Source organism: Conger conger, chromosome 13 (assembly GCF_963514075.1).
Source record: "Conger conger chromosome 13, fConCon1.1, whole genome shotgun sequence".
Taxonomy (NCBI): Eukaryota; Metazoa; Chordata; class Actinopteri; order Anguilliformes; family Congridae; genus Conger; species Conger conger.
The window spans coordinates 29,936,346-29,953,673 of NC_083772.1; the positions used below are offsets into that span (position 1 = coordinate 29,936,346).

At 45.0% G+C, this 17,328-nt stretch overlaps 2 protein-coding genes across 2 annotated transcripts; one reads left to right on the forward strand and one right to left on the reverse strand.

Moving 5' to 3' along the window:
- The first annotated feature begins 3,204 nt into the window (after nucleotides 1-3,204).
- LOC133107653 (serotransferrin-1-like) lies at nucleotides 3,205-12,078 on the forward strand. The gene is made up of 17 exons (XM_061216694.1): nucleotides 3,205-3,298; nucleotides 3,595-3,746; nucleotides 4,159-4,261; nucleotides 4,408-4,599; nucleotides 5,023-5,152; nucleotides 6,132-6,187; nucleotides 6,270-6,433; nucleotides 6,640-6,787; nucleotides 7,069-7,208; nucleotides 7,737-7,833; nucleotides 8,014-8,034; nucleotides 8,116-8,289; nucleotides 8,723-8,849; nucleotides 9,471-9,538; nucleotides 9,887-10,071; nucleotides 10,647-10,836; nucleotides 11,944-12,078. Exons 1-17 carry the CDS (start codon nucleotides 3,259-3,261, stop codon nucleotides 11,988-11,990), a joined length of 2,034 nt encoding a protein of 677 aa, XP_061072678.1. The 5' UTR covers nucleotides 3,205-3,258; the 3' UTR covers nucleotides 11,991-12,078.
- Nucleotides 12,079-12,689: 611 nt separating this feature from the next.
- srprb (SRP receptor subunit beta) lies at nucleotides 12,690-16,782 on the reverse strand. Its single transcript, XM_061216695.1, has 7 exons — nucleotides 16,547-16,782; nucleotides 16,238-16,332; nucleotides 15,830-15,907; nucleotides 15,381-15,463; nucleotides 14,670-14,806; nucleotides 13,766-13,820; nucleotides 12,690-13,682 (listed from the first exon to the last, which is right to left on the reverse strand). Exons 1-7 carry the CDS (start codon nucleotides 16,665-16,667, stop codon nucleotides 13,466-13,468), a joined length of 786 nt encoding a protein of 261 aa, XP_061072679.1. The 5' UTR covers nucleotides 16,668-16,782; the 3' UTR covers nucleotides 12,690-13,465.
- Between the last annotated feature and the right edge of the window lie 546 nt (nucleotides 16,783-17,328).

A 17,328-nucleotide genomic window follows, 5' to 3' on the forward strand; every position in this document is an offset into this window, starting at 1 on the left:
GGACAGAGGGAGTCAAAAGCAGAGGAGAGAGATGAAAGAAGGGTGGCAGATGCAGAGTCAGCGGGGAGTTTGGAGAAGGATTCGAGAGGGGGGAGTGAGGCGGTGACAGTGGTGGCAAAGGAAGAGGGTGAGAGGGAGCGGAGGTTACGGCGGGCTGAGGAAGGGTAGGTGGGAGGAGGGGGAGGAGGATGGGGAGGAAGAGGGAGGGAGAATGAGATGAAGTGATCAGATGTATGCAGAGGGGTAACCGTGAAATCAGAGCATGAGTAGTTCCTCACAAAGACAAGGTCTAGGACATTGCCTGCCTTGTGGGTTGGAGGAGAGTGTTGCAGGGAGAGGCCGAAGGAGTGGAGTAGCGGTAGGAAGGCAGCAGCCTGGGAGGCTTCAAGGTGGATGTTGAAGTCTCCAAGGAGAATCAGCGGGGTGTCATCCTCAGGGAAGGAGCTGAGAAGGGTGTCTAGCTCATCAAGGAAGCTTCCCAGGGGCCCTGGAGGGCGATAGATAACTGCATTAAAAAGGTTAGTAGGGTAGGATACTGCAACAGAATGGAATTCAAAAGTGGATATGGACAGGTCAGAGAGGGGGAGAACAGAGAATTTCCACAAGGGGGAAATTAAAAGACCAGTACCACCGCCACGGCCAGAAGGCCGGGGAGTGTACGAGAAGGAGAAGGAGGATGAGAGGGCAGCGGAAGTGGCGGTGTTGTCAGGTGTGATCCAGGTCTCAGTTAGGGCAAGGAACTGTAGGGACTGGAGGGAGGCATACGCAGGGATGAAGTTAGCCTTCCGAGTGGCAGACTGGAAGTTCCATAGTCCCCCTGTGACAGCAAAGTCCTTACAGGGGGTGAGCGGGGGGTAGCTGAGGTTGGAGGGGTTCCGACGCCGTGGAGGCCCACGTCGCAGGGGGTGTCTTCGGGGGAGAGAGCACACTGGGATGGGGTGAAACATAACAGCATAGCAAACTGGGATGGAGCGACGCTGGCGTCGCTCTGAAGACGCCTATTTAAAGCACCTACAAATCACTCACAAGCAGTATCAAATCAGCGCTAATCTCCTGACAAACTCCTGACAAACTCAGCAATTTCAAACAAACGTTCAATCACTCTACAGGTATGCAACCAGTATGAGTGATTAACAATACAACAAACAGCAATACAACAAACAGACTGGCTCAAGCCCTAACCTCAGATTGTTCAAATTAGCAATAACGAAATTACACTTTACCGTATCTAGTGGACGGTCCGCAGCAATACCACACACCTGGTTACAATGATGCACTAACGACCCAGAGACGTCTCCTGCAGGACCCAGACTCAGCATCAGCCACGGGGATAATGTCAACTGGCTCTGCCCCGCCCTGCTGAAGGGTGAGCCCTGCCTCCTGGTGGCAGACCAGAGCAGCGCGCTGTCAGTATACTCCCTCAGCACACTGTAGTCGCCCCTTACTCACCCCTGCGGACCCTCTCAAACCCGTCACCTACTCACCGAGGACCCTACAGAGCAGAATTAAGCAGGACTTTGTTGGGTAGGGGTGGTGTTGGGTAGAAGAGGGGTGGTGTTAATGAGCCCTTACAGTACTTGAGGTTACAGTGGGGTATGCAGCTCCTATTTCCCTGAAATTGTGATTTGAGGTATTTGTTGAAGGATGTTCTAAGCAATGGCTACAGATGCGTCATCCATTACTGGTGAGATTGTCTCTGCATCAGAGTGCCTACAGTCACCCCAGCAGCCCTTTCTCTGGGAGGAAAGAGTCTCTCTGTTTATAAACCGCAGGGAATTTTCCATCGTCCATTTCGTTTTGATTTTTTCCATCAGTGTTCAGTGGGTTGCATTTATGTACCACCCTTCTTGGATTTTAATGCACGCTGCTGTGAATTCACTCTAACCTGCTTATACAAATTAAAGGTGTCTCTATGTAGAACTGTTTTGGTTATCCCATGTGTGGGTGAATTTGTGCATCTTATTGTTTGTGTTCATGTCCCAACACACAGTCACATACACACACCAACTAGCGTTGGCCCTTTCTCTTCATTTTAGGTGTGCATAGGTTTTACCTTGTATGAGGGGGGTAAGTCTTTTTCCTGGTAAAGTTTGCTGCAGGGTTCAGGCTGGCAATAGTGCAGGCTTTGTTTTGGATCGTCATCCTGCTGGCCATCGGTCTGTCTCGATGTTCTGGCACATTCCGGAGAAAACATGCAAAACTTCCCAATTGCTTCATCTGCAGAATGTCTGAGAATGTTTGCTATCAGATTACTATTCCTTTTCTTGGTGTTCCGAACACCTCTAAAATTAAACGCTCTTTGTCACCTGTACTTTATCACTGGTCTTCAGGAAATGTTTTTCAGTGGAACAATACTTCATTGTCATTGCATTTGTACAGGTGCCACCACGGACTGTTCCAGAAACCTTGTTTTTTAATTATTTGTTTTATACAACGAGCAGGGCCACAAAAACCCTTCGCCCCCCTCCCTTCCTCAAAAACGGCTAACAGGCTTTTTGTGTTTGAAGCATTTAATAAAGCTCTGTATTCTGTAGACGGCATGCAACAGAGGGTCTGTGTTGCCTACATTAAATGTGCAATGATAAGGAAATATTTTTGAGATGCAAGATACTTTCTTGATGGTTGGGATGGAAAGCTGAAGCTACCGTAGTCTCTATGATTTCTAAACTAATGTTGCCTGCAAAAAAGGTATTGATGTTCCGCACAGCAATTGAAAGCAGTGTCTTAGCAGATTTTTCATTGTGTCTCAATCGCTGGGACTAAATCTTGTGAACACAATGGAGGAAAAGGTATCATACAGTGATGAAACAAGACCTCTATTGTGCCGTCGGGTACCTCCAGTGTGTGTGAATCCACCTGACCCACTTCAACTTTTGTTGCGCTAAATTATCCATGCTATCACAGTGTTTTCTGTAAAGGTGCCTTTTGTGGCCAGTGGTGTGCTGTGGGATTGAGATCAGAGGACCTGTTGGCCTGAAACACTGAAACGTTAGCTTTGCTCTGTTTTCACAATGTAAATCTCACACGTACAACTACCACAAGGAAATGCACTGTAAAAGATATTCATCAAAACATGGTAAGGCTATCTTGTGTCTATTTCGAAAGACCTGTGCACCAGGTATTGAGTTACTACCCACACCCTGTCAACGCATTCAGAAAATCGACGAACTGCGCTAGCAGGCTCTCTATAAAAACCCCATTTGTGAGCTACAGTGGGCAGTATCCAGCTGCAGAAGACGAGCATCCTGACCTGCCAACATGAACACTTCCCTCCAGACACTCCTGCTTGGATGCCTTGGTATAGTACCACAGCTTACATGTTTGATACTTATGTTAAAAGTAGTTTTAAACATTTTATATTTAATATTTTTATTATATTTATTTTCAGTATGCAACTATATCATGACAAATATTTTACTGCCATTTCCATTCATTAATGTGTAATTGCTTGGTTCATTGAAATGCAAGTCCAAAAACGGAACCGAATGAAGTTCAGAAGACTGATACAACGGCCATGTTCGTGTACTTTAATACTCGCCTGTTCATTGGTAGTTGGTTGGTGTTTCAGTTATTTGCGAAGCTTTTTTTCCTCAGGGCTAGTGCTGCCGGCTGCTCTTACGGAGCCGGTGAGATGGTGTGCGATATCTGTACTGGAGAAAGAAAAGTGTGACAATCTGACGTCCATCTTCACAAACCTCAACTGTGTGAAGAGGGAGGGATCCGTCGCCTGCATCACAGCTATCAAAGTGAGACGACGCTCATGTCCGCAGGCGTGCCACACTAGCCTTGTGGCCGTCGAGCAGGGCTTGGATTTATTTTATACTTGGCTGGGAGGTCTTGGGTACACTCGATTCTATGTACAAAGTGTTGCAATCCTCTGAAAATTGCAAAATGTAACTGCAAATCTTTTTCTTTGATTTTCAATAAGTCTTCAGCTACTGTAGGTTTGCAGGTAGTCATGCTATCTTTCTATGTAAGATCATTTTCAAGTTGAAAGTTAGGCATTTCTATGAAACAACGGGTTGGAATACTCAGCTCAGTTTAGTTTCTGTGCTTTAATGTGAATGTAAACGCCTGCATTATGATATGCATTCAGTGTATATAAACCTCAAAGACATTATTCATAACCTTATGTGTCAGTGGTGTTGTATTTTTTAGGATGAAGAAGCAGATGCCGTCACCTTGGATGGAGGTGATATCTACAAAGCTGGTCTCCCCGACTACGACCTGCACCCGATCATTGCCGAGGAATACGGAGAAAGTAAAGACCGTTATTTTTTACAGAGGAGTGAATTGAGTGACTGCTGTCATTTCTATAAAAAAAATATAGCTACGTATAAAATGATGAAATAATACTCTTTTTAAGCATCTCTAGGTAAGTGGAGGAGCATGTTCCTTGTGTTTCAGACTCCGACACCTGCTACTTCGCTGTGGCTGTGGTGAAGAGGGACAGTGGTTTTGGGTTTAATGAGCTGAAGGGGAAAAAATCCTGTCACACTGGCTTGGGGAAGTCTGCCGGCTGGAACATCCCCATCGGTACCCTGTTGGCACAGGGCCAAATTCTGTGGAACTCCACTCAAGGACAGACCATCGAGAGTGGTGAGCCCAGCACATTGCATCATGGAAAAATATTTCTCAACAAAATTGTATTTTATTATAAATATGTGAGTATCTGCATCAGTACATAATGAATATGCTTGAATATGGCCTATGTTTGATGTAACACTTGTGGGTGGTTATTAAATTCATCTATGAGAGGAAGAAGTAGACTGTGATGTTAACTAAGTATTTTTCTTTGGGCAAAATCCTTCTACAGAGAATGCATCGCTCCACTGCTATTTATAAGCTTCATATTGTCATTGTTAAATAGTGCTATACATGGATGAACCTGTAGTTATACTTGATGAATGGTAATCTGCAATACAACATCAAGATAAAGAGGGTGTACACATTTGTCACCCGTTTCTGCTTTGTTGTTGCGTGTGGAGCATGACTTTGTGAGCTTTCATGTGGTTTTCTCAGCCGTGTCGGACTTCTTCTCTGCGAGCTGTGTGCCCGGAGCGGAACAGGGCTCCCGCCTGTGCAGTCTGTGCAAAGGAGACTGCTCCCGCTCACAGAGAGAGCCCTACTACGGCTACGACGGAGCCTTCAAGTGAGCAACACTTGCACATCCCTCTTCACGCTGCTAAACACACAGCCTGCACATCCCTCTTTACACTGCTAAACACACAGCCTGCACAACCCCCTACACACTGCTAAACACACAGCCTGCACATCCCTCTTCACACTGCTAAACACATAGCCTGCACATCCCTCTTCACACTGCTAATCACACAGCCTGCACGTCCCTCTTCACACTGCTAAACACACAGCCTGCACATCCCTCTTTACACTGCTAAACACACAGCCTGCACGTCCCTCTTCACACTGCTAAACACACAGCCTGCACATCCCTCTTTACACTGCTAAACACACAGCCTGCACGTCCCTCTTCACACTGCTAAACACACAGCCTGCACATCCCTCTTCACACTGCTAAACACACAGCCTGCACGTCCCTCTTCACACTGCTAAACACACAGCCTGCACATCCCTCTTTACACTGCTAAACACACAGCCTGCACATCCCTCTTTACACTGCTAAACACACAGCCTGCACATCCCTCTTTACACTGCTAAACACACAGCCTGCACATCCCTCTTTACACTGCTAAACACACAACCTGCACATCTCTCTTCACACTGCTAAACACACAGCCTGCACATCCCTCTTCACACTGCTAAACACACAGCCTGCACATCCCTCTTCACACTGCTAAACACACAGCCTGCACATCCCTCTTTACACTGCTAAACACACAGCCTGCACATCCCTCTTCAGTCTGCTAAACACACAGCCTGCACATCCCTCTTTACACTACTAAACACACAGCCTGCACATCCCTCTTTACACTGCTAAACACTACATATAACACGTATTCTTGTCTTATATTGAGACTTAAAATATGATTTTAACTTTTTTGCTGAATAAGACAATATTGGCAATGAGGTAAGCGTTCACACATTCACAGCCTCTCTCTCTCTCTCTCTCTCTCTCTCTCTCTCCTCTCCTCCCTCCTCCCTCCACTCAGTTGCCTGAAAGACGGGAGGGGTGAGGTGGCCTTTGTAAAGCACACCACAGTGCCAGGTGGGTTTGCCTTCCCTCCGCCCGCGCGTTGCACGCTGTGACACAGCGCTGACCATGGCTGTGCTGCTTTCCCCGTCCACAGAGGCGGAGAGAGCAGACTACCAGCTGCTGTGCAGGGACGGGAGCAGGAGGGATGTGAGCGACTACGCCTCCTGCCACCTGGCCAGGGTGCCCGCCCACGCCGTCGTCAGCCGCAAGGACGCCGCGCTGGCCAACGATATCTGGAACATCATCGGACAGGCCACGGTATGCCTTTATACCCCTGTACGCCTCCGCCTGACTGTGTGCAGTCCAAGTGCAAACTTCATGTGTGACCGCATGGATCCTGTACTCTTTTAAGCATGAGTGGAAAGAATGTCATTTCTACTGTGAGAGATGGAAGCAGGAAACAAATACAAGCGCTATGGAAGTTTCCAGAACTGGTGGTTAGCGTCCGTCCTTGTCGTGAACAGGAAGGTTCTCCGCTGTTCTCATCTGTGGGCTCCAAGAATCTGCTATTCAAAGACTCTACCGTTGGCCTGCGTAAGCTGCCCAGATCTACAGACTCCTTCACGTACCTCGGCGCTGAGTACCTGAGCATCGTCCGCGCGATCAGTGGAGGTGCGTCACCGCGTGAGCGCCCTTACACGCATGCAGACACACAAACCGTGCATACACACGCAACACGCGACATATAAACACACACATAACGGGTGTGCGCGCGCACACTGACTGACTCATCCACACATGCCCGTGTATATGCGCACATATAAACACACACATAACACACAGACACACCCGCATACGCCCGTGTGCGGGTGTGTCAGCGCTAATGGTTAGCGCTAACCACAGGAGAAAAGCTGTGTTGAGGGTCACTGTGCTTGCTCTTCTGCCTCCCTCAGACACAGGCTCTTCAGCAGTGACATGGTGTGCAGTGGGCCCTGCAGAGAAGCAGAAGTGTGAGCAGTGGAGAACAGAAGCAGGGGGCATGCTGCAGTGCAAAAGCGCTGCCTCTGTGGACGAGTGCATACGGAACATTCTGGTACAAGACTGGATGGCATTGGGCTGGGTGACCAGAGAGAGAGCTCGACAGAGCTTGGTTTGGTGTTGATAGGAGGACAATTATTTTGCTGCAAAGCCCAAAAATAGGACAATCTCAAGTATTTTAGTCTTATATTTAGACTTTTTTCTATTACTATTATGAAAATAAAGATAAAGAAAGAAAATATCACCGGGAGATTACTAATGAGGTGAGACAGTTTGATTAATTTCAAGATTTGCCAATGGGTAAGACGAGACAATTTCGCTTGACAAGCAAAAAGTAACTTGAAACAATCAATATTTTCTACTTCTAAATTATTTTAAGTCTCATTAAAAGACTGACACACCTGATAAGATAGAATTGTTTTAATTGTTGCCGACCATGAGTATCTAAAATAATCAGTTGAATTGTGTGTATTTAAATAAAATGTCTTGAGTAAATGCAGCCTTTATGTAAATGAATTTCTAAACAGCCATTCGAAGTTAGGCCTCGTGATGTAGGTTTGCCTGTTTGGCCCCGCCCCCACAGCGCAGAGAGGCAGACGCCATGACGATGGACGGAGGGGACATATATTCTGCCGGAGGGTGTGGCCTGGTGCCCGTCATGGCAGAGCAGTACAACGCAGGTACCAACTGTCCTGTGACTAGAGAGCTGCAGGTTTACATCCACCCAGCCCGTTCACCTTTTTGCCCGTAGCAGTCAAACCCTTATATTCCTCCCAGCCCAGCATGCGTACAATTCCATCAGCTGTCTTCATTTTTAGGATGAAAAGTAAAAGATTCTCCCTTTCTCTGTCTGTTCACAGATGATTGCGCTTCAGGAGGAGGTGAGTGTGATATACGCGGCGTGTAAGGTGGAGTGATTTGTGTGTGTTGTGCCCCTCCTCATACGCTCTCTGCCTCGACAGAGGCCTCCGCAGAGACCTCCTCCTACTACGCGGTGGCGGTCGTGCGGAAGGGGTCAGGGCTCAGGTGGGACGGGCTCATGGGGAGGAAGTCGTGCCACACCGGATTCGGGCGCACCGCCGGCTGGAACGTGCCCATGGGCCTGATTCACAACCTCACCGGAGAGTGCGACTTCTGTGAGTGCAGAGGCCGATCGCTCCAGGATGTGCGCGAGCAGGTTCCATGTCATATAGTGCCGATAAAGATATGATGTACATGTACACCAGTGGTCTCCAACCCTGGTCCTGGAGAGCTACTGGGTCTGCTGGTTTTTGTTTTCACCTTAAAATCAGCACCTGTTGAGACCCAGGTAACCAGGTGAGGTGAGTTAATTAATTAAATTAGAGCAGTTGATTATAGTTAATTGCAGGGTAAGAACGAAAACCAGCAGACCCAGTAGCTCTCCAGGACCAGGGTTGGAGACCCCTGATGTACACGATATGAACTATACTAGAAAGCACATAATTATTCCCTTCTTCATCTTATAAAAATGTGGCATGCTCACAAGTCCTTGCAGACCTCTCACGATTATCCTTGCTGTCTGTCTCCGCTGTGTTTTAAACGGAACAGCGAAGTTCTTCTCCCAGAGCTGTGCCCCTGGTGCGGAGTCCGGGTCCTCCCTCTGCGCTCTGTGCGCGGGAGAGGGGTGCCAGGCCAACAGTGAGGAGCCGTACTTCGGCTACGCTGGGGCCTTCAGGTAAAAATATTATAAAAAATATTTTCAAGCCATACTATTTAAAGGGGCAGCCTTTAAACAGTAGGCTACAGGGGCAGCCTATAAACAGTAGGCTACAGGGGCAGCCTTTAAACAGTAGGCTACAGGGGCAGCCTTTAAACAGTAGGCTACAGGGACAGCCTTTAAACAGTAGGCTACAGGGACAGCCTTTAAACAGTAGGCTACAGGGACAGCCTTAAAGCAGTAGGCTACAGGGACAGCCTTAAAACAGTAGGCTACAGGGACAGCCTTAAAAGGGGCAACCTTTAACAGTAGGCTACAAGGCCGGCTTTTGAACAGTAGGCTACAGGGGCAGCCTTTAAAGGGGCAGCCTTTAAACAGTAGGCTACAGGGGCAGCCTGTAGCCTAGTGGTTAAGGTACATGACTGGCACCTGCAAGTTTGGTGGGTGTAGCCACGATAAGATCCACCCCACATTAACCCCACATTGCTCCAGGGGAGTTTGTCCTCTGCTTAATCTAATCAACTATAAGTTGCTTTGGATAAAAGAGTCAGCTAAATAACATGTAATGTAATGTAAAGAATGCAGAGCTCAAATATTCTTGTCTCTCGTCTCACTCTTTCTCCCACTCCCTCAATATAGGTGTCTGGTGGAGGAGCGTGGAGAGGTTGCCTTTGTGAAACACACCACAGTACTGGAAAACACAGATGGTTAGCATGGGTCGCCCTTTTGTCTCTGCCACAGTTTAATATTTAACCTCCTGAGACATGATACAAGTGTCTTGGATGACAAAAAAATGTTTCAGTGAAAATATTTTTTTTTAAATAGTTAATTTCATTTTATTGGAATGTCCCTTATATTAATACAAATACTGCATAGAGCTCAGGGAAGCCAAACATTTAATATGCTTGTTTGAGGACACAGGTTCTCAGGACAAAAAATACATGCAAAAATATGCATGTACCCAGATGTGTACTTACATGCTTGCCATGAGAAAAAAGAATGACAAAGCGTGTTATGAGTGGCCCTGAACCCTCTGTCATGTGTCTGTCTTTTAGGACAAGGTGCCCCCTGGGCCTCTGGACTTAATTCTAGTCACTATGAGCTACTGTGCCCCACTGGCCCGCCCACTGCCCCCATCACTAAATACCTCAACTGTCACCTGGCCAAAGTCCCCGCCCATGCTGTGATGACCCGTCCTGAGAGGAGAGAACATGTGATCGTATTCCTGAATGAGCAGCAGGTGAGAGTCACTTCTGCGGAGAAAAGGCTGCAAGTTTTTACACATTCTGCTGCTGGGAAGGATTTTTCACAAGTACTGTAGTTATTTTAAATGGTAAATGTCTGCTATGATTTATGTAGCACCTTTATCCAAAGCGCTGTACAATTGATGCTTCTCATTCACCCATTCACACACACACGCACACCAACAGTGAATGGCTGCCATGCAAGGCACCGACCAGCTCGTCAGGAGCATCTTGGAGTTAGGCGTCTTGCTCAGGGACACTTTGACACACCCAGGGTGGGATCGAACTGGCAACCCTGCTCTTACCTCCTGAGCCAATGTCGCCGCCCAATTTAATTTTGTGTGCATCTACAACAATAGCAAACATGACTGAGTGGCAATGTTGGCCTACTTGGTGGATTGCACCACTGACTAAGCAAGCCATTGTTCTGGATCATAATAAAACAAAATGGCTGCCATCAACAAATATTTGAAAATCTAGCCACTGTGTTAAGTATTTTGCTGGAATATAGGACAGTCAATCCGTGTTGTGTTAAACACTTTACAATGCATCTTTTCCAACCCTGCGACAGGCCAATTTTGGGACCAATAGCTTAGCTGCCTTCAAGCTGTTCCAGTCAGAGGGGTCAGGCAACCTCCTGTTCAAGAGGTCCACAAAATGCCTGCAGACGGTGCCGGTTGGACAGAACTACCGCAGCTTCCTGGGGGAGGAGTACTTTGCCTCTGTGACCTCCCTCAGAAAGTGTGACAGCACCACATCCGGTGTGTATCGCTCCCTCACCGACACACAGACGACATGCATACGCACACATTCAGTCAAAAGTTTGGACACACCTTTTCTGCTTTTTCCTATTAATGTTTCATTTTCTGTTTGTAATCAAACAATTCATATGTAGTCAAAGTGCATATTCTCAGATTTTATTAAAGGGTATTTTTGTACATATTGGTTTCACCATTTCTCCAGACTAATTTCCCTGTTGAACTAAATGGAAGAATTATTCAGAAGAGCCTGGAGGTATCTACTGTACATCTAGTAACAGCACGGTTGTTTGAGGCTGGTTTGATCCCTCAGACCCTTGATGACTTAAAGTCATTTAGCCAACAAATGCGTTCCATACTGTATCACCATAATTTATAGCTGAATCTAGTCTTATCCCCCAATTCCCATTGAGATCCATTCAAATGCAAGGAGTTCTAGTATTGCTTGTAGGACAACCTGGAAATAAGATATCCAGAATCTGGTGATGTTGATAGGTCAGTGGCATCAGGAAGTCATGGTATGCAATGAATATGCAGCCAAATAAAAAATATGACCATTTTATTTTATGATATTATGTTAATGTCTCAAAAATTGAAAGGGGAGGGGGGGGGGGGTGCTACATACAGGGGTAAGGTGTGTCCAAACTTTTTTTTTTCTTTTTTTGTATTAGACAATGCCAGTGTGTGTTCTCTTAAATCTTTGAATAAATGTGAGTAAACTATGTGGAACTATTTGAGTATCATTGCAACCCACTTTGTTGAAAACGAGTCTGTTTACCTTTCATCACATCTTATGATGAACTGACAGGTAGTAGTTGTTCTGAATTTATTATGAGTTGTTCTGCATTTATTTGGGGGCTAGAACATAAGCTCATGGTCCACAGTTAAATTGTGTCTCACTACCTGCTGAGCTAAAAATGGCAGAAAATTTGAATGTTTTCAGTGCATTCCCTGGTTCTATTGCACGTTGTACTGATGTTACTGTAATGTCCAAATGAAATCCATAAATATCAAAATAATGCATAAGCATATGATGTGTACATAAGTCCAATCTGTGTGTTGTACACATAAAATCCCGGTCTTTACTGACCATTCCCCCACACTTTTCAGAACTGGATCAAGCCTGCACCTTCCACACGTGCCAGCAGAGGGCATAAGAGACGTATGGGAGCACCTTTGATGAATACCTACAGCAATGCATTTTCCTCCTTTTCTTTCCACCGCTGTTTTCTATCTGAACAGTATACCGACGCAATAAAGCATTTTCCAAACTGAAAGGTTTCAGAATTATCCTTGTTTCATGTGCGTATGAACATCAAAGTGATGCATTATAGGATTGCCAATGTTTGGGCATTGTGCTCGTGCTGGGTTCTACAGGCCTGCAGCCTGACACACGGGCATGGGAGGGAGGGTTTCACACAGTTTGGATGATCGTCACTGTGCAAGAGTGACCCAAGTCCATAGACTGGGTACCTGCAAGTCAAAAGCTAGACCGCCGAAATTGGTCAAGAAAACACAGAAATTTAAAACAATGCCAGGGACCACGATTTCACCACAGTGTATTTTACTTAAGATTGTGGTATTGGTCTATATTTTCTATTATTACAAAAATGACTTGGATGAAATTGAGCCATTTATTTTGGAGTACAGATTTACCAGGAAATCAAGTTTAGTTGGAAATTTGGAATTTACTTATGCAGTATTTGCTGATCAGTACTTTCATACTTTACAAATACCAAGAAAAGAGTTCCCAACCTTAACAGGTTGGCCTGGTGCTGAACAACAAACAAGAGTGCCCCTGGGCCCTGCCCTCCCCTCCCCTCCAATCACAGCAGGACTGAAACTTGGTAGACAACTTTGTGAATAATCTTTGTTTTATAGAAGGGCAGAAAAATGTAACAGTGATTTTGTTTAGGGTCACACACAACCAATCTAACAGGTCAATAATGATGTCATCAAACATCAAAACACTGCTGAATGACGATAAACCATGCACAGATATCCATGCTTGTTCAGTGTGCATTCAATGCTCAATAAATGCGTCCAGTCATTTAAACAAAAAAGACGCAGGGCTAGGACTCCTTAGCATACATACTTTGAGAAAAAAAAGACTCAGAAAATAGTGCTCAAAACAACTGTTTTCAGGAAAATTCCTTGCCCATAGAAACAAGGAATTATAATGTATCACCATATAAAATCTACAGCTTAGCAGGGTAACTAATTCTTACTAAAAGATAGCATTACACAAACCGAACCCTAATATTACTAACTCTTACCCGCGCATGGACGGTGTGGTCAAAGTGTGAGGTCGTAGTACAACACCATTCTGCAGTGTGGCACACTAAGACACGAAGTCGTTGTGTTTTACGGTCCTGCATGCCGTGGGAATACTGAAATATGGTCACCAGAGAATGAAGGACAATGCAATGAAGAACAGCGTTCGACTGAACTTCTGAGGCGAGCTGCACCCCCTTTCTTTAGAAATCAAAAACAAGATTCATGGAAAGCACGTCTGAGGAGCCGGACTTCAAAAAAGTGTTTCACTGATGGACATAGAGTATGCCGTCCCTTCAGGAGGCTCTGAGAGATGGTCGTTTGGGGATCCAAGCATGACCGCTTCATTTAGGATGTTTTACGACAGTTTTGCCAGCCATTTCTCCAGGTTCTCAATGTCAGCCTCCCCTTCCTCGCCCTTGTTGCCACGGCTGCTGCACTCCAGGAACTCCACGCGCATAGACACCTGTGAGAAGTCAAAGTCCTTGCCCCTCTTGCCCAGGTACACACTGGCGCCCCCTGCCGACCCGTCCTGGGAGCTCAGGGCTGCAGAGCGAGTCACTCGTAACGTGTTCCTGTGGAGACAGAGTTGGCAGTTGTCCCTTGGTGTTTTTTTAGGTTTGTTTTTAAATGGCCCCATGTTCTATGACATACTCACAGCTCCTTCTCCAGCTGCTGCTGAATCAACTTGGCAGACTTTGCCATGGTGATATCTATAGGAAGAGGAGAAAACAAGCTCACCAGACCACTCTTCCCTTTACAGTTCTATTTTGTACATTTTGAGACAAAAATCTACTGAGCTTTCTGATCCTAAGATAGATTCAGATGGCCCACTTCTCTATTCCATGACTACAGCATCCACCTCCTCTTCCTATCCTATATATATGTCATCCATTTCCCCCTTTCTATTCTGCATTCCCACTAGGGATGTGACAAATCAGTTATTGTAAAGTTTACCATCCCATTTTGTAAACGGTTAACCGTGTAACCAATACTGCTTAAGACCACTCGGGGTCATATCTTATTTCTGGGGGAAATAATAATAATAAAAATTGTCTGCATTTTCAAACTTTATTTTGGGCCATCTTAAATGGTTCTGCAGTTAAAGCCATGTAGGCTACATCCATGCATGCAGGTCGATCCTGGGAATTGTAAGTAAGCTAGCTCTGGCCAACATAACAAGATATTTAGAACACAACACCTTAAAAAAGCCCGTGGATAGTGATTGCAAATGGAAAATTTATGGATTTAATACACCCAATTATAGCCTTTATTTTTCAACTTTCCTACTTAGTAATGTTGTGCGTGAAATTTGTCCAATGGTGTATTGCTTCATTTATGTTTGTGTAGATACTGCATAGTCGAAAGTTATGTTCCATTTGGCAGTAGTTGAATTCAAGTGTCAACAAATAAACACGAGTCCTCTGATGAAATGTGTTTGCTGTTGTAAAATGCATACCCCTAATTCTCACTGTGCACTTCATCTTCCTGTTCTACACCCACATTGTCCATATTCTCCCAACTTTAGCACAAACACAGGCAGTCGCATAGCGGTTTTCTACCTTGCTTGTTGCAGGCTATCAGTATTGTTGGAGCATTCCTGGCAATAACACTGTCCGTCAGCAAAGAGTAAAGCAATTCCGCCACGTCTCGCACTTCTTTCTGGAAGATGGCGCTGTCCACCACAAACACGATTGCCCTACAGAGACACTGCATTCAGAGTGGGCCAGGGCAGCAGCCCCAACCACCAGGGCAGCCCCAACTGTCAAAGCCTCAAATCTGTCTGAGTTCATTTGGCATGTATACAAACCAATGCAGTTTCACACATAAAATAATAATTCAAATACATAGAAAATACTGAAAGGACTGGGAGTCTGACCGAATCCTGAAAAGTTATCTGACATCATGACACATAAACAAGTGGAGCTTGTTAACTGTTAAGAGTGCACCTTAAAGTCCAGCATTTCCCCTGGAATCTAGTCCTACTAATATACATCTTATCCAGTTTGGGCTGTATTTTCTCACATTTGGCTGGAACATGGTCTAGAACATTCTCAGCCCTGGTTAAGCAACGCACTCAAGATATGGATAATGTGCAAGCCTATGGGACCTCAATATGACATTACATTTAATCCGTTTTAAAGAATCAATACACAATCACATAATCATGGATACATTATTCTTCACATTCACATTAGCAAACTGCCTGCTCTTTGCTACTAATTTCTTTAAGAACATGAAAATGAGAGTAATTTTCGTGAAATCAGGCTTACCTGGCAGCTGCCTTTAACTTCTCTATGTATTGTGGACGTAGGCTCTCATGTCCCGGGAGGTCAATCAGTGTCCAACCACTGCCCTGTAGACAGATACAGATGTCTGAAAATACAGTACTATGAATTTAGTAGAATAGATAAAATGACATAAGTGCTCCATTATATGTCAGAGAAAGGCCTCTTTTCTTGTAGTGAGGGAATCCAAAGACAAATTTAGAGCACAGGTTTTCATTTCACACAGTGGGTCTCCAGTGTCCCTGTATGACCACTGCTTCTTTGGCAAATTCAAATCATATCAAATCAATAACCATATCACTAATACAAGCATACTATTTTATGGTGACAGGAATTGAGAATTGGAAAAAGACAAAAAACATATTTCATATAACAAGACAGGTTTGTAGGTAAAATTGCAGATATAAGACCTGTGCTCATCTTGATTTCCTCACCGCATCATTTTTTGGTCTGTAAAGTGCACTGTTGTCTGTGATGGATGTCTGAGTCCTTTTGAATGTCCCTGTCAACAGCTGCAAACATACAGAACATTTTAATATTTGACACTCAAAATACCCAGCAGCTGATACAGTTTGCAGATTGGCTTGCATTGCTCACATATTAAAATGTTAACTATCTGACTTTTTTTAACAGAAACATTACTAACTCTGGAGGATAAAAAGGTTGCAAAACCAAAAAAAGGCAGTGATCTTAACAATAATCAGCTTGGCAATAGTAATATTTGCACCCCAACTTTTACCTGATGTGAAATACTAACGGTATAACACCGCTGGCTGTGCGAAAACAATAACGCTGTTAAGTAACTTCCTAGCTGAACCATTTAGTGATTTTATTGCACGTACTCTGCTGAAGAGAAGGGTCTTTCCAGAATCGCATAGTCCAACCAGCAAGACAGCATTCCTTGTTGATTTGCTCCCCCAGAAAATCTTCACAAAAACTGAAACAAATAAATAAATACATTTAACTCCTCGACCTCAAAAAGGAGTGTAAATGTTAAGCAATACACAAACTAGGAAGCCGAATGCATCTAGGTGTCTTAGCTAGCAAGTTAACCAGGTACGCTTTGCATAACCAATACGAACCAACCCGGAATGATTCGTCACTCTGATGCCGAGGATGCACCGAGGCCTGCGTCGGTGCGGCTCACTTACGTATCGTTAAGATGACTACAACTATGGCAACAATAGCCCCGAGAATGGTGACAGGATCCTGGTCTTGGATATTCTTTAGAAGAGAGTCTGAAAAGGCTTCAGCTTGCATTTCCACATCCATCTCTTTATTTTCCTCCACGATGTACACAATATCGGCGCCGCGAGTTGTCTAGCTGTCACTGTACAGGAAGTGAGAGAGAACCTTGTGAGACACGTGTACCCTCTTGGAGAAGACATGCGCAGTACAGTCTGTAATTCGAGCACGAGCGAGGCACGATGAGAAGTGAAGTTCTAAATGGTCCTATGTCGTAATGTTCACTGGGAGTCCGTGTTGGCAAAATACTTGGTTCTCTCGGACCGATGATATCATCTTTCATTATATATTGATTAAGAGTTGTTGTTAATGTCTCTGCGATATTTAAATTAAATTGCTCGTTTTTTGAAATGTTCTTCCAGCTCCCATAGCCTCAGTTCTTGACACCGATTTGTGGGAATGACAATATCGGCATGAGATGACCTAGGGCAAGGCAGTAGATTGACAATCATTTATTACTTTGACTGTCTAAGTGTAACTGATAACACAATCCATCAGTGATCAACAGCATGCAAATGTGCGTGTGTGGAGTTTAAATCTAAACATCTACACCATTTAGTGGCATGCTGTCTCCACAGGCCGCTTGGCACCTCCCCCTCTCCAAACTTCCACCTCACGCTCACGACTACTGTCTGTTCTGGCTCCACGGTGGTGGAATGAACTCCCCGTTGAGGTCAGAACTGTAGAA